The sequence below is a fragment of the Stylophora pistillata genome, chromosome 4 (assembly GCF_964205215.1).
Source record: "Stylophora pistillata chromosome 4, jaStyPist1.2, whole genome shotgun sequence".
NCBI classification, from domain to species: Eukaryota; Metazoa; Cnidaria; class Anthozoa; order Scleractinia; family Pocilloporidae; genus Stylophora; species Stylophora pistillata.
Window position 1 is genome coordinate 44,774,813 of NC_142522.1, and position 21,410 is coordinate 44,796,222.

At 36.7% G+C, this 21,410-nt stretch overlaps 1 protein-coding gene and 3 long non-coding RNA genes across 9 annotated transcripts; 2 read left to right on the forward strand and 2 right to left on the reverse strand.

Annotated features, from left to right (window-relative positions):
* Positions 1–109: 109 nt before the first annotated feature.
* Positions 110–9,273, forward strand: LOC111326625 (mechanosensory protein 2). Of its 5 annotated transcripts, XM_088756020.1 has the most exons (10): positions 110–307; positions 2,756–2,821; positions 5,148–5,168; positions 5,439–5,539; positions 6,296–6,368; positions 6,760–6,842; positions 7,035–7,238; positions 7,578–7,633; positions 7,882–7,960; positions 8,913–9,273. In XM_088756020.1, exons 1-10 carry the CDS (start codon positions 199–201, stop codon positions 9,108–9,110), a joined length of 990 nt encoding a protein of 329 aa, XP_088612146.1. In that variant the 5' UTR covers positions 110–198; the 3' UTR covers positions 9,111–9,273. The 5 variants fall into 5 exon arrangements, with proteins under 5 accessions (XP_088612146.1, XP_022786398.1, XP_088612143.1 ...); XM_022930663.2 differs by lacking the exon at positions 2,756–2,821 and having other exon boundaries at positions 111–301; XM_088756018.1 differs by lacking the exon at positions 110–307 and having other exon boundaries at positions 2,602–2,821.
* Positions 9,274–10,446: 1,173 nt separating this feature from the next.
* LOC148733959 (uncharacterized) lies at positions 10,447–14,113 on the reverse strand. Its single transcript, XR_015999682.1, has 3 exons — positions 12,801–14,113; positions 11,875–11,970; positions 10,447–10,810 (listed from the first exon to the last, which is right to left on the reverse strand). It is a non-coding gene; the product is annotated as an uncharacterized LOC148733959 (long non-coding RNA).
* A 1,390-nt stretch (positions 14,114–15,503) lies between these two features.
* On the forward strand, positions 15,504–16,377 carry LOC148733960 (uncharacterized). The gene is made up of 2 exons (XR_015999683.1): positions 15,504–15,688; positions 16,015–16,377. It is a non-coding gene; the product is annotated as an uncharacterized LOC148733960 (long non-coding RNA).
* On the reverse strand, positions 16,166–18,541 carry LOC148733961 (uncharacterized). 2 transcript variants are annotated; one of them, XR_015999681.1, is made up of 2 exons: positions 17,749–18,541; positions 16,166–17,002 (listed from the first exon to the last, which is right to left on the reverse strand). It is a non-coding gene; the product is annotated as an uncharacterized LOC148733961 (long non-coding RNA). The 2 variants fall into 2 exon arrangements; XR_015999680.1 differs by having other exon boundaries at positions 18,221–18,513.
* Between the last annotated feature and the right edge of the window lie 2,869 nt (positions 18,542–21,410).

A 21,410-nucleotide genomic window follows, 5' to 3' on the forward strand; every position in this document is an offset into this window, starting at 1 on the left:
CTGACATCTCTCATGATGATCTGGGTACCTAACACCCAACGGGTGCGGATACAGTCACCTGCGGCCACTCCTCTAATTTGTAACACTTTCGCCCAGACCTTGCGCATTTATTACAAAAATAAAACAATCGTGCAGGCGATGAAGACATTGAAGAAAAGGAAAGTAATGACTGTGTTTTGTGGATAGAGTTAAGTTTTAATGGCTGCTCGCAGTACTTCAACCAGTATGGACGTGAATCCAAAAACTCAGAACTACCAGCGGGCTATCGGTGGTGGAGACAAGACTGAACTTTTAGAAGAAGGTAAGGGTAAGACAATTCTGTCGGCTGAACGATCGCACGATGTGAATAGTTATCTGTCAACCTGAAATTTAAAAAACAATGAATCCCTCTACGCGCTTGTGGTTTAGTTTTGATGCTTTGTAGATGTTTCACGGGTAGGTTTGTAGTTGATCAGAGCAATCTAGGTTTCTATGGTGAATAGATTCAATGTATTTACTTTTGAAAAGATGAAGCCATTTGAATGTCAATGTGGACTCAAGTTATTTCAATGTGCCGCCAAGCGATGTTAGCAAATCAGTAATTACACTGAACCTGCCACTTGCTAAGAAAAAAACCACATGCAGTTTGCATTGTTGTCTTGTTGCCGAGAGCTGGTTGAATAATCATTATACCCTTCATTGTACATTTATTTATATAATTTTTATGTGTTTAATATATGTATATTTCTGGCTCGATCTCCTCATTCTTTTGATTCTCTTACTTCAGTTCTCATGCTTTGTCCTTGAGGGGTGTAGAAGGGCTAAGGATGAAGAGGAATAGGGTTATGGATATTTTTCAAATATTTGCCACTGTTCACAAGGAGAATTAAACCCCATTTGTATGGTCTCTGGTACCTGAGACAACCTTACCCCTGTGTTACCCTGGGCAAGTAGACTTTTCACTCATTTCTTTGCAAAACTCAGCCACCTGTTTACAGGAAGTAGTGAACTTGTCTTGGGGGGTGAGTTGACTCACCTTGGCAGTTAGGGGTGGGACAACTTTTTCTAATGTAAACACCCTGTCTCACCCACCCGAGACGAGACAACTTGAACAGAAAATGAGAGTGCACACTTCAACCAGAGCCCATACATATTACATCTATTCTTTTCCTGTTGTACATCACCTGGCCTGGCCTAACAAGAGTTGGCAGAGGTCAAATTTCATAGAAAAATTCTGTAGAGTTGTCTTGCGGGGAGGGATGTCTCGGGTACCCGAGACTATATAAATGGGGCCTTAATCTTGAATTAAACATTACATGAGGCAATGAGTTGCACCAGAAAAGAGATTGGTGTTGATAAAGAATACATTTAAAACACTGACTATAAGTATCCAACCCACAAGCTTAAAGATCAATCATTTTAATCTCATGTCAGCCTAAATGTGCCAACAAGTGTCTCATACCCAAGAAAAAAACTTTGGATATTAAAGCCTTGATCAACATTAAAAGTAAAATATACTTAAATCGATCATAGAAAATAAAAGCCTTTATGAGTGATTATGCTTCCTACAAACCTCTAATTTTAGAAGGAGAATGTCAAGGAGGAGGAGGTTTGTCTAGAAATCTGTGGGGCACCTTTGGCAATCTTGCCATATATCTGGATATCGCTGGGTCTTCCATTTGTCTCTGGATATGATTGGGTCTTCCATATTTCTGGATATGATTAGGTCTACCATTTAAAGTCCTGAACTACCATTTAAAACATTTTGTGCCTCAGCTCCATTACAAGGAGTTGACAGTTGAACTCTGTGTCATTTACCAGTTCAATGAAATTTATTTGGTTGTTTGATATTTTACATATGTGATGCAGGGATGATAGAATTAATTGACAGGTTAAATTACTATGTAATCTACTTTTATTGGCTAAATTTTTGTAGTGGGAGATATTTAATTCAGACATGAATTCCTTCTGTAGTATGTTCTCCTGTCACTTAATTTATTTATGAACATCCACACATGTTAACAGAAAACAAATGCAATGAACGGAATGTAAGGAAAGCTGTCAACAGATGTTGCTTATCACAATGTTTTAAGGGTAGAATTTTGGATGATTTATTTCTTTGAAACTACATGGACAAGTCAATAGGTTGATTGATAAACAGCCTCAAGCAACCCTATGATTTTCAGAAAAACTATACTCAAAACAGTAGGAGTGGTCCTCTCTTCGCCTGCATTCTAGATGCTAGGAGGGTTCTTGTCTTGACTTTGAATTTCAGTAGAATGATAATCAAAATGCAGATCATCCAACTTTTAAACTGGCTGTCTTTTGACCCAGGGGATAAGGTGCCTATATGGCTAGAAAACTGCAATAAAAATACTTTGATAAAGTCATGTATATATTTGTTCATTGAACAACAACGAGCTATTCATGGTTTTATTTGGCAGTGAGAAGCTTTTGACTGATGTAGTTTCTTAAAGGAAGTTGAATTGATAAATAGACCTTTAATATTAATGGTGACATAGCAGACAGAAACTCCTTGGCTTTGGAGTACTCCTGCTGATAAACTTGTAGGCTTTCAAAGTCTTGATCATCTTGACATATGGTGTGTTAAATATTCCACAGACAATTTCATGTCTGTTTTTGATTGAAGTCCTGCTGTTGTCATCTGATGCACTTCTAAATACGTTCACAAATGAATGATAATCACTTGCCAAGTAGCGAGCAGGTGAAGCTTACTTAGTCACGTGACGCGGTTATTTGTTTGGAGAGGGACAAGAAGGGTCGTTTCTGCTTTCCTTCATGGAGTTAAATCGAAAGGAAAATGCCGGATTTTCCGAGCCAGGTACGTATTTTCATTCCAAAACAGATTTTTTTTTCAGAATTTTGTTTGCTTTTCTTTGAATAAAATAGTCGAAAGCGAATAAAGCGTTCGGCATAAGATGCTGTTTCGATCGTGTCGGGGAAAACGACACGAAAACTAAGCCATATTTTGGGTATGCAATTTATATATATATATTTGAAACTTTTTGTTTCCCTTGTTCTACTCAACATATTCATAAACCTTATTTATTTGGGAAAAAATATTTTTTATTGGTGATTATTTCTTCCTTGATGAAACAAGAGCGCTCTAACTTCGTGGTACCAAATTTGTAACCTGACAAGTTTGCGCTGCAGGTGAACGAAGAATTAGAACTTTCCAGTTAAATTAGTTAAATATCTCTTCCCGCAAACAGTTTTATACACAGTAATACGTATCAAGGTAAAAGGAAAAAGTGTTTTCCACAAACTGGGGATTTTTGTCCGGTAGGATTTATTTTTGCCTTCCGGTCTCATTTTAAATATGCGCAGTTATGTTATTCTTCCTTTGAATTGTTAATGAATAGCGAAGGTAAAGTCGCGTATTCGCTTAAATCACAAAGACACCATAATTTCTCAGATATGTAGCTGTAGGCATTTAGGTGAGAGTAATAATTAGATTACAGTCTCTGCGTGAGGACTACTTGCAGTATGCACACGGAAACCCATTCTATTGAGGTCAAGGTAACACGGCAAGTAGAAGTCTCAGTTTCTTTTCATAGTGTTAGGCCCTTCGTTAGTTTTTTTAGGCAACGATACGTCGAAAGTTCAATAATTTATTCGAATATTCCACTTGACGTTTTCAAGTTATCAGGTCTATTGAATTTTTAATGTGAATTAGTTAAGGTTAAGTAAAGAAGGTTCAAAATTTGAAATTCGATGGAACGTAGGGAACGATCACGAAAATTGAAGAAAAAAACACGAAAGCAAAACTTTCGTTAAATTATCTGAGGAAGGAGATCGAAATGATTTTGGACGAAGTTTGCTTTTATGTGCTAAGTTGACAGTAAGTCTTCAAACATCAAAAAATGTCGGATGGTTATTTTTTAGGAAAAAAAGGATTAAACAACTTGCTCCTCGACGTTTTATGTTTTATTTTTTCGGGAATTTAATACAGTATTGGTCCAACTCTTTTTCAGCATTCAAAGTTATTGATTCTGTGCTTGTCCATGGATATGGCCACTTAATTTCCAAACATGGGTTTTTTACATTGAAGTTATTTTGATAGATTAATTGGGCTGAAATATCACGGTGGTGGGTGCAGGCAGGAGTGGTGGGGATGGAATAAAAATCAGTGATATTTAACTTCACACTTTGTTCAAAGTTAGACTCATCTTACTTAATAGAAACAATGTTATTACAAATTTTCACAATTTTTTGTTTGAAAAATTGCCATAGAAAGAAAAGAAATGAAAGAAAAGGTAGTGGGATGGGATAATAACAAGACTCGAATAAGTTCTAACTGCAAATAAAATATGGAATTGATCTGGTTGTCTACTTATCAGAGAAAATATGCATTATTTCTTTGTTGGCATTCTACACACACAGTACCATTCGTCAGTACCAGTATGTTTTTTTTTTCTGCTAGCTGCTGCGAAGAAAAGAAGGGAAAGTTACACTTGGGAGACATTTTATTTGAAATAACAAAGTTTTTACAAGTGCAAAAGTGCTTAACTTATGATAAGAAAGTTGAGTTGATGATTTGAAAAGTCAAACCAGGGCTCGAAATTAAAAAAAATTCTCGATTGCAATTTGAGAGTAATTCCTAAAATTTAGTGGCAAGTTAAAAAATTCTAGTCGCAAAAGAAATCAACCCAAGAAATTTCATGAGCATTGCACGATTTAGTTTTTAAAAAGTACGCCCGCGGTACGTTTCTCAGCAAGAAATCAACGATAGAAGTCACGCAACATTTAACTTGAATTTCGTAGGATTTTTCGGATAAAACTCTAGCAACCAGTAACAAGTAAGACACAAGGCTGTTAAATATAATTTATTTATAAGCTAGGCTGTAAAAAGGTCGCAAAATCGCTACTAATGGAGGAATTTTAGTCGCAAAAGCGCATTTTTATTCGCAAATGCGCCCGATACAGGCGCAATTTCGAGCCCTGCAAACAGAGGCAGCATGGTCGTTAACTTATTGTGTATTTTGGAGTTTTATATATTTTGGTATAATTGATATGTTCCCTTACCATGTATAGCTAATAATGCATGGTATGGAACAAAATAAAACATCTGCAAATAAGGGATTGTTCCTGATGAATGGCATGGGAAAGTGTTTGCAGACATTTAATTTTTGTGTTGTCTGTTTCAGGTGGCAGGGATGATGAGCATGGTAATGTCTGCATGTTAGACTTGTAGTTTCAGAGTCTTGTCTGACAATCCGTCAGTGATGTACACTTTCAATTCAGCATACACTGAATTAGATAAAACAGGAATATTTTGATTGAATATAAACATTAGCTAGATCAAGCAGGAGATAATTAAAAGGAATAGATACAAATGCATGCTTGTCAATGATCTAACCACTCTGACCTTAAAAATAAATTAATTCCATTTGGTTTGATTTGAGCTCATTACTATAATTTCATTATTTCACCGGCAGGTTCCCCTGAGGAGCGTGGTTTTTGCGACTATTTGCTGACATTATTCTCGTTCTTCATATTTCTCTGTACACTGCCTTTATCACTGTGTTTCTGCGTAAAGGTAGTGACTTTTTTAATATTTATTCAATTCACACACTGGGAACCATTCTGATTTTTTTTCTTCATGAGGTTCACAAAATCATATCACAAAGTCAGGAGAACTTTTAGCAGGTTTATTTCTGTTGAAGTTTTGTTTTAAAGTGTTGTAGTCTTAATCTTTTTTCAAGTTCTGTTGGGGAGCTAATTATATTTATCATATGACCCAATCCAGCCCCTCTCATGCAATCTCATAGAAAACCATTGTAAAAACTGATGTGTGCAAGGCCAAGTGGGTTGATATGAACTGGAAAACACCCTGCTGCCCTCACATCCCTTTGTTGCAAACACAAAACAGAAATAAGAAAAAGTCATGTTTTTTGGGAATGGGAATTTTTTGTTCTGACTTAAAAAAAATAAAAGAAAGTTGTGATTTCAGATTTTTTTATGCTTGTGTGGCTGCGTGTGCCCTTCCAATGCATCTTACTTAAGTTGAAATTTTCAGTATTTAATGTTCATATCATAATGATAAAATGTTTATTGACTGAGTTTGGTCAGACCAAATATATATTCTTCATTACCACAAGGTATTTTTCACTTTGTTGGCATTTCAAATAACTTTTGATTTGTGTTAGAAAATATCCTTGAAAAAATTTTAATTTTGTCCCTATTGTCACATATGTATAAATTTAAAGTATAATAGTTACATATATTGTTTAAAGTCAGAGGAAACTTGTGAATATTGCTGGACTACTTTTTGTTTTCATTCCTTGTCATTTAGATTGTGCAGGAATATGAGAGAGCAGTTATTTTCCGTCTTGGCCGATTACTTCCTGGAGGTGCCAAAGGACCAGGTGAAACTGATGAATCTGTTTGTATTATCATGAATTCAATATTACTGGCCACATTGAAAACTCATTTTTTATGGTACTACATTTTAAATTTTCATTCAGTTGCTTTGATGGTGAAAATGACCTCGAATGTCAGTTAAACTTCAAATTGTTTGTGCAGTTAGATAGAAAAAGTCAAAAATGAAAAAGAGTAAACCAATAATGAGACAAGGTTGGTTAAGGATGGTCAAACTAATTTGGACTCTACTTGATAAACACTAGATCCCAAATCTAACTCCTCTTAACTGATACAGACATAGTACATTTTGAATAGTAAAGCTTGTAACAAAGTTCCGTAAAAATCATTGCATCTGTAGGTTGTGGGATTGACTTTGGAAAACTGTTTATTTTTTAGGAATGTTCTTTATTTTGCCATGTATTGACTCCTACCAAAAAGTAGACTTGAGAGTTGTGTCATTTGATGTGCCACCTCAAGAGGTAAAGAACAAAATGGTGATGCTATTTTATTTACTTGGGAACAGGTAAATGTACCTAGTGGACAAGTATGGTGTATCTGTTAGTGTGGTCTGATCTCTGCTGACAGAAGTTTTGACAAGGATTGTTGTTGGTTGATATTTTAAGCCAAGCAATTAATTAGTATGCCTATTAACTTTAAAACAATTTTGGCAGGTTTTGACCAAAGATAGTGTCACTGTAGCAGTTGATGCAGTGGTATATTTCAGAATATACAATGCAACCATGTCCATCACTAATGTGGAAAATGCCAATCGTTCCACTCGTCTGCTGGCTCAGACCACCCTGAGGAACGTGCTGGGAACCAAAAATCTCAGTGAGATATTAGGTGAAAGAGAAAGTATCAGTGAAACAATGCAGGCAAGTATGTCGTAAATATGTGACTAACTAATCACAAGAAAAACCACTGCAATCCTGTTTACACCCAAGTTTGAGATGCTTCCAATCAACTCCTACTTTCTATCTCTGGTTATGTGATAAAAGTTTTCATTGGTTGGATGCATGTATTGTGTAACTGAGTGACTTAAATCAAGTTGCAAGGAAGTAAGCTGCTCTAGTGTTTTTTTTTTTTTCATTTCTTTGATTTTGAATCAAAGATTGCAGCTGGGTTTGAGGGGCATTAGAAAGTAACTGGTAAAAATGTTTGTTGTTTCAGTTTGGGTGATATGTTGATTTGAGTGAAATTGTGTTGTTCCACAGAGTTCTCTGGATGAAGCCACTGATCCATGGGGTGTGAAGGTTGAGCGAGTGGAAGTGTAAGAACATTTACAATTTTTTTTGTTGGTCTCTTATGTTCTGGTTGCTGTTGTCCTTCCATTATTGCATCTCTGTGTTTTTTGACATTTCTGTTAATGGCAAAGTCTACAGTGATGATATTGTTCAAAAATTCTGCTAAACCTCAGCTTTTCCTGTAAATTTCTATTTTTGATAACCTGTTAATAACTGTTAATTGATTTTTCAAGATTCTGAAATCTCATTTGTGTCTTGTTGATTTTGTCCACAGGAAGGATGTACGTCTTCCTCAACAACTGCAGAGAGCCATGGCAGCAGAGGCTGAAGCTTCTCGTGAAGCTCGTGCTAAGGTACTCAACCTAGGGTTCCCATGCTCGAAAGTCCTTGAATGAAATTTTTAGTTTCCAAGGACTTGAAAACCCTTGAATTTAGACTGAGGTCCTTGAAAATGTCTGAAAAGTCCTTGAAAATAAGTGTAGATCAATCAAAGTTGAAAAAGTTGAAAGTGTAAGTTTCTAGCACAAATTGTGAAAACAAGTTTTCCTTTCAAATCCTGCATCTGATTATGATGTCTGACATGTGATTTTAGTATATTTTGTACCTGATTGGTGCATTGAAAATAACCTTTGTTACTAGCACATGATCACTCTGGTGTGCATACTCAAAGTCACGCTCATTGGACTTTTCAGCTGTCAGCTGGTCCTGTACGCACACTTGTGTTATTGAAATTTAACAATAAAGAGCGATATTTTTTATTTCTATTGGCTCCTATATAATGCTTAAGGTCCTTTAATTTGAGAGCCAAGGTCCTTGAAAATGACCTAAAAAGTCCTTGAAAGTCATTGAATACACCGAATGCAAATATGGCATCCAATTTGATTTGCCATTGTTCTGGACTGACTAGCCTCGTCTTCACGTGGAAATACAAAAGGATTATTACATGTGTGAGAGGCTAGTCAGTCCATAACAATGGCAACTCAAATTGGATGCCATATTTGTATTCGGTGTATTGGGTTCCTGAAAAAGTGCAAAAACCCTGTCAACCAAGGTTCATGTTTTGCAAAGACATTGCATTGTTTCTTCAGGAACTTTGTATTTCTGCTTAACTTGGAAAAATTACTGACAATTATTGTTGACTAGCCCTGCATTTTCATTACAGTACCAATTTTACAAAAATCCATTCAGATTTTAGCAGTGAATACCTATATCTTGGATTAATGACTACATCATTATCCAAGTTTAAAAGGGAGAAGAGACTTCTCTATAGAAAGCTATCATGATGAGTTGCACTTTTCTCTTCAGGTCATTGCCGCAGAGGGTGAACAGAATGCATCTCGTGCACTGAAAGAAGCTGCTGATATCATTTCAGAGTCACCTTCTGCTCTCCAGCTCCGATACCTGCAGACACTGACAACCATCTCAGCAGAGAAGAATTCCACTGTTATTTTCCCTCTCCCTGTCAACTTTTTGGCCAGACTTCTTCCAAATGAGAACAAATGACTAATTGAATGGAGAAAGTGTTCATCCTTGACTGAAATCAGTATTCTCTGATCGTGAATGGTTATTTACACTGCAAGATGTATTATATATATAGAAATTAATGGACACCACTGTGTATATTAATAAGCAGTAGAAGCAATTAAACATTTATTTAATGTTCATAGCCTTGCAACTTGTCTTGTTGTCAAAGGAGATATAGATTATGATATCAAGTGGTAACCATTATTGTTTCTGATAATCCTTTCTATTTGCAGACATTCTGTAGTGCTATGTATTCCCATAAATGTTATAGATATGTATCCATTCTGCTAACAGTTACCTTTGTACTGTCTTTTTCTAGGAATAAGAATACCAAAACAATAACAATCCTATTTTCAGGAGTTTTTTTGAGCATGTGATTATTTGATCTTATCTTAGTTGCAAGGCAACAGGAAGCTTTTCTTTTGGTGGTTTTTGTTTTTCAATCCCCTTTAAATTCCCTAGTAGTCTTGTTATTCAAGGTTTTGGTAATAGTCTTTTTATTTAGACTGGTGATTTGGAAATATATGTGTTTCAAGACAGAGCGAAAGAAATGTCAAACCTTCAGGAGAAAATTGAATTTTCTATAGTCACTGTGGTTAATTATGGTTTATTACACTAATGTATAGCTTTATCAAATGAAATTAACATTAAAATTAAAGTACCCATATCAAAGGTTAAGGTGCTGAATAAAGAGTACTCATCTCAGAGATAAGATGCAATGGTTATTTGTAAAACATTGAAGTGGGGTGAGGAATTAGAATTATGGCTTGCTAGGCTGTAGATACTTTCAACAACCGTGATTCTATACCAGCGTCTTACTGGATTATGGGAAAATGCAAACTTGTTTCATATTAATCAGTTTTTGAACAATTAAACGATCACTTGCATCCGATGATCCCACTCCTCTTTGGGTGGAAAGTAGCGTGAGCAATGACTGGCGCACACTTTCTCACCACATTAAGGCCCTACACATTTAACAGCAATTTCTCTATAGTGGGTCTTCAAAAGCAAAAAATTTGAACGTGTTATTTCCATTCTTTAAAAGTCACACTGGGCATATGACAAGGAAATTCTTGGCTTCGTTTGAAACACCCTATTCTTCGCCCTCATTTACGCAAGTGTATGCTAGATGTGTTAAACACAAGCTGTGTGAAGCTATATTTGATGACTTCAACTGAAGAATTTAAATCTTGGTGAATTTACTAGAGATTGACTTAAAAGTCAAAAGAAGGCAGAGAGATCACTAAAGAGAGAACCGATTGATGACTCTTTCCCCTTTGGATGGATGGATGACCTTTATTTAAACACGATAAAAAATCAAAGCTATAAGCTTTAAGTTGTTGATGAATACAGTCTTACTGAACAACCATGATGAAATTGATGTGCACATTTTACTAACTCCTGGATCTTAAAAACTTTTGAATTAATTGACCACACCAGCCACTGATGATCACCAGGATGATCACACAACAGAAACATCCTGATCTGTACTTCAACCTTATAGTCATCGCAAACAGGTATGTAAATTTAATGAGACGCATATCTGTGTGAACTCTGGCTTTCAATATTGCACATCTGGAGTCATCTTTGGGGGCTGCCATATTGCCATTGTTACTGTCGTCACGCACTGATTTCATCATCGCCGGTCGCGAATGTCTACTTGTGTTTATTTTTGTCTGCTGGAGTGTAATGAATGTTATGGTACTAGACAACAATCAAAATAATATATTACCATATAGGAGTAGGTTCCTGCAGATGCCAAAGGTTGAAATTCAAGGACTTTTCAATGACTTTGAAGGCCAAGTTTTAGAAAATTGAGGGACCACTTTTGGAAAGGTTTGCGGAAGCAATTTTAAAATTATTTAATATTATTTCTCAGCTTTTCCATGAAAGTGCTGTAATATTCAACTTCAAAATTGCCAAACAAAAAGCATTGCAAAAATCAAGCCTCAGCCCTCAAATTTAAGTACTTTCAAGGCCTTGAGTTTTTAAGTTTTAAATTCAAGCATCTTCAAGGACTTTCAAGGCTTTTATGAACCCTGAGTGGGTAATGTATTTGTCTTTAGCTGCAAGAAGGGATTTTTTTTTATCTATTATTGGTACCAAGTCATAGTTTGTTGCCAAATTTTCACCCAAGCAGAGTTGTCAGAAATCAGTAGATCGAAGCAATAGCACTGAAAAATCTCTTAATTAGGAGCATTTGACTTTCATTACATCCAAGAGGGAATAAACATATTTTGACCTTTTCGTGGGTTTAAAAATACTTGTCATAGAAAAGTGTGAAAACCACATCAACAACCATGTGCATTCAACTATTATTTTTTACAAGATTTTTGAGAATTGATTTGCTGTCAACTGAATCAGACAATATTCCTTCACTGTAATCACTTTTAAGAACTAAACTTCCTTCAGTTCCACAAGCATCAGTTTTTGGCAAATCATCTGACAGTAAATACTTGTTCAAAGATGAATTTTCATAATCTTTTGCCATACTGAATGACATTAGATAAGATGTTTGACTATTCCAATAACTACGTGATTTTATTACGGAGTAGCAGAGTGAATAGACACCCACAACACAATTCACATTGAACTTTCTGGTTTCACAGGCATGACTGAAAATGGGCACTATTTTGAACTTTTTCAATTTTAACCCCTTTCAACTCAAATATATCGTTATGTATACTCTTAAAATAATGTACTAAGCTATTCAGTGATGATACTTCAATCAGCACACATGTACCTTGAGAATGGCTTGTACCATAAATATCCCTTGCATGAGAATTGAATATTTTCAAGCCAACATTGCCTTTACAATAAATAGCGACTGCAGTACATCCTATTGTCAAGACAAAATTGTTGAAATTTTTGGATTAAGTGATTGAAAGGCTCTATCTAAGGAGGTACAGTACTGCTATCCTTCCATTGTAACTTTCACTGTATTGAAGTTCATAGTCAGTCTTAAACACATTTAAAAGTATGGGTAATTCTGTCTGCATTAAAAATAATTGTCTGGTTAACTGAGACAAACTTGAATACAACTGATTTCCAATATTGATTATTGACACCTGATCATTCGTAGAATTGATTCCTTGTTTGTTATGGTAAATCAAAGAGCATAAACTCATTGCAACACATTGTTGTCCTGAATTTTGTCCAAATGCCAACTCATTAGCTTGGCTATATGGTGCCCTTATTATTTTGCTGAGGTCAATGTACATTGGAGTAGGACCAGGGTTTTTCTCTATGTCTGAACTCAGTTGAAATTTACAATAGTTTAATACGTGTGCCTCACTCTTACAAAGACACACGGGTCTGTAACAAGAAAACATTGATAAATACCGACTTCCTCTATACTTCAATTTAATTATCCTTTGATATACCCTCACAGAACAATTCAACAAGTACTTCTCATGTTGTGTAACTTTATTTAATCTTACCCTCTTCGTATTAAGCTTACATTCTTTTTAACTCTTCTAACCTTCACATAGTGACGTAACCAAGAGGAATTCGGTATGCTTGGACGAAATTATACGCTTGTAAACAAATTCCTTCAGTTTTCTGCCCTTTAATCTTCTGAGACGTTTCAGAGCAGCTTCGTGTACTCTACTGGGTTCTCGATTACTTCTAAATACATAATTTATGTATGGGGTTATATGGTACTCTTGCCTTGATCTCTTGTAAAGTTCGCGGCCGGCCCGTTTCCAAAACGCTCCACAACTTTTAGTGTGGGTCTACCGATAACGGTGTGTGACTTTCTAGGTATATTGAGCGTAATAGCCATCTTACGCGTACCTCAAGCAAGCACAAAGGCAGCCACAGGTGTTTTCTGAGACAGACAGGCAGTCATGGAACGCAGGGCATTGTGGTCTAGATTCAGTACAAATAAACCCGCGAAAATGAATGCGGAAGGGAAAAAGTTTCACAACTGCGCTTCTTATCATATATAAAAACTTTTCTAAAATGAAAAATGACGAACTGGGTGCTTTTCTTCAAAGACGAGGTATTCCCTTTCACGGCAGAAGAAAAAAGGAGTGAATAATAATCGCTCAAGTAGCAAAGAATTTGGCTTTTCCTCCTCGGCCGACACCAGTACCAGACGAGCTTAGAACGAGCGTTGTTAACGACAAAGAAAATCTCTTAAGCATAGAAAATGGCATCATGAAGCTTCCAGATCCAGAGAAATTACTCTTGGGATGGCAATCGAAACTTGATAATCTTCCCAATATTTCAAGTGTAGGAGTTATTGCTTACATCGACCAACCTAAGTTTAAAAGCGCGCGTACGTATACTGCTGCCTTACCAGTGTTTTTTAGTGTGTATATTGACAAATTCTCAATTTAGATTCTTTCAGTTTTAGGACTAAGGCTATTCATTATGAATGCTGACGCTGAGCGAGCTAAAGCACTCAAAGCTGGTGAAAGTCTTCTACTCTCTGGCCATGTTAGGAACGTGGAAATGCACAGAATCAGTCCAAATCTCAAGTACTGTTTTATTCGAGCTGTTGTCAATCCAGCAATGACTAGAATTAATGATTCTTACAAAGTGTCGCTGGTTCTTCACAAAGAAACATCAAAAGTTGAAGCAGCATATTGTGCATGTTCTTAATTAGCTCTTATGATAACATTATGTCAAAATATCACCTTACTTGTGTTTCAAGTAACCGGTGTTACTCAAAGTTTGTTGAAGTTTCTTCACACTGTAATACAATTTGTTCTTTTGTGCATTTTGTTTTATTGTTATTATTGCGTATTTAAAGTGCATAAGCCACGAAATTTTTTTCTCTTGTTTCTTGTAGTTGGATATCTATAGAAAACGTTTCGAAGCCTTAAAAGTGCTGGGAAAATCTAAAAGGCATTTTTTTGCTTTCAAAATACGCGCGATTTGCCTCCAAATTTGTCCCGGTCATCGCGCGGTCAAAATCGCACGTGACGTCAAATTGTGTACCCAGATTCTTCGAAGTCTATGGAAGTTGAAGTTCATTTATTGAGTTATTTTTTAGTTATTTTTTTAAGAAAAAATAACTATTTGTTAGCGTAGAGATTGGTGTATTGTGGTGTAGTGTAATCTGATCAGCGCAATTTGGTGTATCTCTAAGCAATCTGACTGGCACATCTTTTTTTTTGGTGTGTCTCAACGCAATGTGATTGGCCCAATTTTTTGGTGTATCACAAACCAATCAGATTGTAGTATTTTTCAATGTCGCATCAATCAGAACTTTCTCTCTAATTTGGGGTTTGACAGGTCTTCAAATTTTAGCGAATCAACGCTTGTCTCGGAGAGAGCGTTTCGCGAATTAAGGAGATGTATCAGTCGTGTTGGGTAAGTGGTGGAGTTGTTATCGTTGTACGACGGTGCTTATTCTTCCTTCTGAAGGAGACTGATAAAGCAATTTTCTTCCAACAAAGTTTATGGCAAGCAAAGAAAGGTAAACATCACCAATGACTGATAAAGCAATTTTTTTTCTTCCAACTAAGTTTATTTGGGCCGGATTTGTGGATCAGCGGATTGAATTAAATTGGTTCGAATTGAGGGCTTTGCTGTTTTGGCAAAATCGCTGTCGAGTGCTTTTTATGGTTTGTTAACATGGAGAGTTATGGAGACTAAGACTTCGGAACAAGTTGATGCCATCCATGACAATTTGGAATTACTAAAATCGCCGGAGGAAGGGCGGGATCACTCGATAAAAATTTGCATTTGAACGGGAGGACTTTATTTACAAGGATTTCTCTTGCTTACATCTAATAACAAACTTTTCAAGTTTTCTTTGCCTCGGAACGATATATCATAGAAGGCATTTTATAGACCTCGAGTTTTTTTACTGATTGAAATTAAAGGTATATGGCAGTGACTTCCACAAGTTTTTTTTTTTTCGGTCAGAAAAGTACAATTGTTTTGTTCGCAGTATTTATTTACGGATGGTTTCAATCGCCAATGTTTACATAAGATGGTTGTATTAATTAATCGAATTAAACAATCGGCCAAAAATTTTACTGTTCCCAAGGGTTGTTGTTTTCATCAGTACGTTAACAATAGTAGTGATTCACAGTATTAGGTTTGTACTTAAGTATATTTAAGTTCACTCGAAAGATGAGTATAAACTGTAACAAGCTTATCGTTGATGCGCGGCCAATACTTCAAATCTGACTGACACTCGATGCCAAAACTCAACCTCGTTCCCTGGATATGCCACCACATTACTTTACGCCAATTAAAAACTGCACGCTATTTTGCATTTTCTTGCACAGGAAAAATCAAAGAGAATCTCTGATTCTGGCCCTTAATGGTCAGAATAATAACTAGGACTTTGTCTCTGACGAAGGAACGGCAATAAGCACAATTTTAACCTACGAGCAGGTTGTTGTTTAGTCTCGTGCAATAGAGAGCTTTAGATTCGAGTACGAGAACGAGTACGAGTACGAGTTTACTAGCGTGCTCACATTGCGCATGCGTAGCTCTGCGTGACACTGTCACGGAAGCGGGAAACTCGTCGTCCGCCGATCGTCGACAACGAGATTTTGACCAGAAGTCGTCCTCTAGAGAACGAGTTTCGAAAGGTGAGTATTTTGTATTTTAAACTTACCCTAGTCTTTTTCTAAGTCAGCAAAAGCAAACTTAAAGCCCTATACAGAGGTTTTATCGAATTGAATGTTATTACAAACCCTGATTTCATTCATATTTGATACTTTTTGGTCGACCTATTTTCACGAAATTCTGAGGTCTACACACGTAAACAACATATCGCCAGTCGAATAAATTTAAATTGAAAAATGAGAGCCTTAAAAAGCACTTTCACCCTTTGAATTTTAACCATACATGAGGGATATAAACAGTGAATTGTTGTGATGTGGTTGACACTTTCCCGACTTTCTTATATTCGTAGCGATAGCGAAACGAGAACTTTTTATTTGGAAAGGAAACACGAAACTATGCTTCTCAGAGAAGTACTGGTTGAAGAGCCTCACAAGTACTGACCAGATTCAAAAGAGAGAGGTATATCTTGGACGAAAATCGCCGAACACTATAATAAAACCTTGAACACTGAAACATTTTATTAGCTTCTCATTAATTATTGTCATATTAATACCATTATATTTATGAAATGAAAACTAAGGAAGAGTTTGTATGGTAAAATATCTGAATACATTATTTTTACATCTTTTTAGTTGTATCATATAAATGTACTGTATTATTATTACAAAGTCAGTTCAGCTGTTTTGAAATTAAAAATTATACATATTTACAATTTTCATTTTCTCAAGTAAATTAATTTAGATTTGAAAATTCTCCATAAAGGAAAAAAAATTGATGGCCATGGATCCACATCCCATATTCATCAATTACTCCTTTCATTGCTAACTATACATAAAAATTTACAAGCAGAAAATATAATTTCAATTATAATTTGGTTCACTTCTTCTCTTTTATCTTCTCATCACTTTGCCAAATTGCATTGCTTAAATGTAGCCATAGTTGGTACTAACTATGATGTAGCAAATCAAGAACTTTAAACCTGAAAATAATCATCTAATGTAGGGGGTTGAACATCAAAATAGGTGCTTGTAGTTGATCCATAAAAGCAGATACGTGCATTCCGAAGCACAGCACCCACTGAATTCATTACACCTACTGGACTTAATCCAATCTTTAAGTTTTTCTTAAAATCTAGGAAAGCGAAGTATGTTACTATGTTGCTAAACACCCACTCCACAGCTTCCCTGACTTTACTTCATCCTTCAAGATGAATCTGAGTGGATAGGCGAGGTCGCCATATATACACAGTGGTTGTCCACTGGTATCAAATGAATGCTGCTGAAGGTTATGAAGGAGGCCAAACATTCTTAACATACCAGCATCATGCCTTTTACCCTCTGAAATGAAAATTTATAGAGTAAACATACTTGGATTTATATCAGTAGCTAGTGTTATAACACTCTTGTAGCTGCAGGTAACTGTTGAGTTACAAACTGTGATTTAAATTTTTTTTTGATTTTCCAAGTTAATTGGTTAATAGCCATTTTGATTTAGTAGGGGCTGGGTTATAGATATTTGTGTAAGGATTCAAGGGTAGGCTACATTTAATGAAGCTCTTACCAAGGGGCTGACTACCGAAAATGTTTCCTGATAGCTTTGATCTTTCCAGCCCACTCCTCTAGGTGTAGATACCGTAGATCCTCAAATCAATTAGCGCCCAGGGAGCTTAATTCAAATTTATGAGAAAATGCGCTTATTTAATTTTTCCCAAATGGTGGCCTGACATGACCATTTTTTTAATACATCATCTAAACATAAACAAAATTAACTATTTATTGACGTAAAAAACTGATCCTAGAGTTTAACTCACCATTAGTGCAATGTACAAATCTAATACTACACGATGAAAACCATGCATCCTTTGCTTTCTCACTACTCATCCACAAAATGAGGGGAGGGGAGGGGGCACTTATTTGAGGGGGGTGCTTATTTTAAATTTTTGGTCGATAGGAGGGGAACTTATACGAAGGGGGTGCTTATTCGAGGATTTACGGTCGTGACACTTCAATTCAGTTTCAAATTTGGGGGCTTAAATAAGGGGAGGCATTACAGCAGAACGATGCAAATAAGCGTATTAGCTTACCAACTGGTCCATACAAATTGGCTATTAAACCATTTGGCGCAACAAATGATTGAAACTTTAGGGCATGTACCCTTTTGTGCCCACTGGGTACACGCTGGTTCTCTCCTGGGCGACAAATTGGGCGAACTGTCAGGTCTACAAACCCCTAGCAATTCTCAAGAGCTGTTCCCTTTCCATGGACAGCAAGAGCAAAGTCTTCCAGATGTTGGCTACTCAGCCAGGGTTGATCGAGATCTCTGAGCAAGTATCCATGGTTCGTGTAAGTAAAGCTGATCACCTCGTTGAAGATTAAGCTCAGCTCGGGCACTGAACAAAGCGAGGAATCATATCCGAGAGACGACATGGGTAAGAAGAAAGTTTCAATAAAATCAACGGCCCTTTCGTTCCTGAACATACCGTGCCATTGGCACAAGTAAACATTTCTGGAATTGCTAATGCCCGAAGAAGGAGAGGCAATCCTGTGATGACAAACCTGAGCTCGGCTGCAAACTCTTCAGGAGAAATGGCGTCAAAAACATCGTCAATCCTTTCATACTGCTTGTAAGGATGTTGCCTCCCATCGTTGTGATTTCATAAATCGCGAAGGAGGTAAACGGATGCTAATAGGATAGTTTTTTTGGCTAAACATGGCGAGATTGTTACAGTAAAACCCTCGCACTCGGATCGATACATTTGTTTAGAATCTAAAGTTACAATTTTCGTCAGCACAACTACGAGTACGAGATACTAGTGCCAGATCTCGCGCGGTTAAAACTCGTACTCGTACTCGTTCTCGCACTCGAATCTAAAGCTCTCTAATGTTGGAGAGAGAGATAGCGTTGCGTGACAAGTTCAAATTAGGGCTGTGGAGGGGACTGCAGGAAGCGTTGTACCAATGCAGTTTATTCTTGCCATTAATTATTCAGACACCAGCATCAGCTATATAGTGTCCCATTTCAACCTACGTATCCAAAAAAATAACTCCTGCATGCGTAGCATGCCTATGTTTTTGAGTTATTTTTGAGTTATTTTTTTAAAAAAAAAATAACTATATGTTAGCGTATAGATTGGTGTATTGTGGTGTAGTGTAATCTGATCAGCGCAATTTGGTGTATCTCTAAGCAATCTGATTGGCGCATCTTTTTTTTGGTGTATCTCAACGCAATGTGATTGGCCCAATTTTTTGGTGTATCACAAACCAATCAGATTGTAGTATTTTCCTTTGTCGCACCAGTCAGAGCGTTCTTGCAAATTTATGGTTTGACAGGTCTTCAAATTTCAGCGAATCAACGCGTGAGTCGGAGAGATCGGTTCGCGAATTAAGGAAATGTATCAGTCGTGTTGGGAAAGCGGTGGAGTTGTGATCGTTGTACAACTATGCTTATTCTCCCTTCTGGAAAAGACTGAGTGGAACATGAGAAAAATTTTGAATGAAATATTACTTCAGATGTTGATAGGAGCAACTTCAGGATATTTTATTGCTATATATGAGTTAATCAGTGATTCCAATTTTGAATTTCGCTCAAGGAACAAGGTAAGAAGACGTCTACAAGAGCTGTAAGATCATCTATTCAATGTAATGGCTCATGTCCTTCGTGAGGATTTTATCGTTAGGATCTGTCTGGATTTGAAAGATCGTCAGGGAACTTTTTCTACCGATTAGCAAGTTAAAACGTGCATGTTTTGTGTACCGCTCCTTCACTTACAACGCACACACCGTCAGCTAAAGACCTAACACGAATTTAGCGCTATAGCATGTTGTTTTGGAAGGGCTACTTGGTTGAAACGACCACCAAGTTACATTTACTTTGTGTCGACTGCCACGTTACATATCCGTTTCTTTGCTTCTAAAAGTCCTCCATGAATTAAATATTGTGTAAACGATACTTTCCCGTTACAACTGCGTGTTTACTTTTTACTCGCCAGTATGGATTAGATTTTCTTAGATGAAATGCCATTTTTTAGTAAACAACGTAAATTTTATGATATAAATCTACCTCAATGTAAAATATTTCACAAGGGACAGAATGGTACGGTTGGTTAATTTACCACGCAACTCTCACGTGCTTAGACGTTTTCTACCAATAAAATTCGCTTATAGCTAACCTGGACTTTACCCTATTGCGTGTCAATTTCCTGTAAACAACCTGCATTTTATCACGTAATTCGCACGCAAAGGGCAAAAGTCCAGATAGGCAACAACCAATCAAGTAGCCCACCTTATTATCCTTTGAAGAATGATACTTTCTCTTGGTTCAATCTACTTTCACTTGTTCGAAGAACGGAGACCGGAAAATATCTTTGTCCAGAGACTGTAAGAGATAAAATAGAGCTTTCCACTGCTTAAATTATATGTAAGAGTATTTTGAGGCAACCATCTGTTACTGAACAAGAAGCTACACGGAGCCTATATTTGGGCCGGATTTGTGGATCAGCGGATTGAATTGAATTGGTTCGAATTGAGGGCTTTGCTGTTTTAGCAAAATCGCTGCCGAGTGCTTTTCATGGTTTGTTAACATGGAGAGTTATGGAGACGAAGACTCCGGAACTAGTTGATGCCATCCATGACAATTTGGAATTACTAAAATCGCCGGAGGAAAGGCAGGATCACTCAATTAAAATTTGCATTTGAACGGGAGGACTTTATTTACAAGGATTTCTCTTGCTTTCATCTAATAACAAACCTTTCAAGTTTTTTTTGCCTCGGAACGATATATCACAGAAGGCATTTTATAGACCTCAAGTTTTTTTTGACTGATTGAAATTAAAGGTATGTGGCAGTGACTTCCACAGGTTTTTTTTTTTGGTCAGAAAAGTACAATTGTTTTGTTCGCAATATTTATTTACGGATGGGTTCAAACGCCAATGTTTACATGAGATGGTTGTATTAATCAATCGAATTAAACAATCGGCCAAAAATTTTATTGTTCCCAAGGGTTGTTGTTTTCATCGGTACGTTAACAATAGTAGTGATTCACAGTATTAGGTTTGTACTTTAATTAAATATATTTAAGTTTACTCGAAAGATGAGGATAAACTGCAACAAGCTTATCGTTGATGCGCGGCCAGTACTTCAAATCTGACTGACACTCGATGCCAAAACTCAACCTCGTTCCCTGGATATGCCACCACATTACTTTACGCCAATTAAAAACTGCACGCTATTGTGCATTTTCTTGCACAGGAAAAACAAAACAGAATTTCTGATTCTGGCAATAACTAGGACTTTGTCTCTAACGAAGGAACGGCAATAGGCATAATTTTAACCTACGAGCAGGTTGTTGTTTAGTCTCGTCATGCAATGTTGGAGAGAGAGATAGCGTTGCGTGACAAGTTCAAATTAGTAAAGGCTGATAGTTTCGAAAGAAACTGTTTGGGGCTGCGTCGGTGGGAGTAACGAAATAATTTGGATATATCAACAAAGTTGAAATGGTAAATTGGCCACCGTAATGATTACAAAAGCTGACGTTTCGAGCGTTAGCCCTTCGTCGGAGCGAAGTTCAAATTAGGGCTGTGGAGGGGACTGCAGGGAGCGTTGTACCAATGCAGTTTATTTTTACCAACAATTATTCAGACACCAGCATAAGTTATATAGTGTCCCATTTCAACTTACATATCCAAGAAAAATAACTCCTACATGCGTAGCATGCCTATGTTTTTGTTTAAGCAGGTTGATTAATTTG

Excerpts from the sequence above, each read along its gene's own strand:
- LOC111326625 (XM_088756020.1), top strand. The coding sequence starts at position 199 with ATGGCTGCTCGCAGTACTTCAACCAGTATGGACGTGAATCCAAAAACT. Across the intron at positions 308-2,755 it reads ACTTTTAGAAGAAGGTAAGG|AAGGGTCGTTTCTGCTTTCC; the intron begins GTAAGACAATTC and ends GAGAGGGACAAG. Across the intron at positions 6,843-7,034 it reads TTGATGTGCCACCTCAAGAG|GTTTTGACCAAAGATAGTGT; the intron begins GTAAAGAACAAA and ends CAATTTTGGCAG.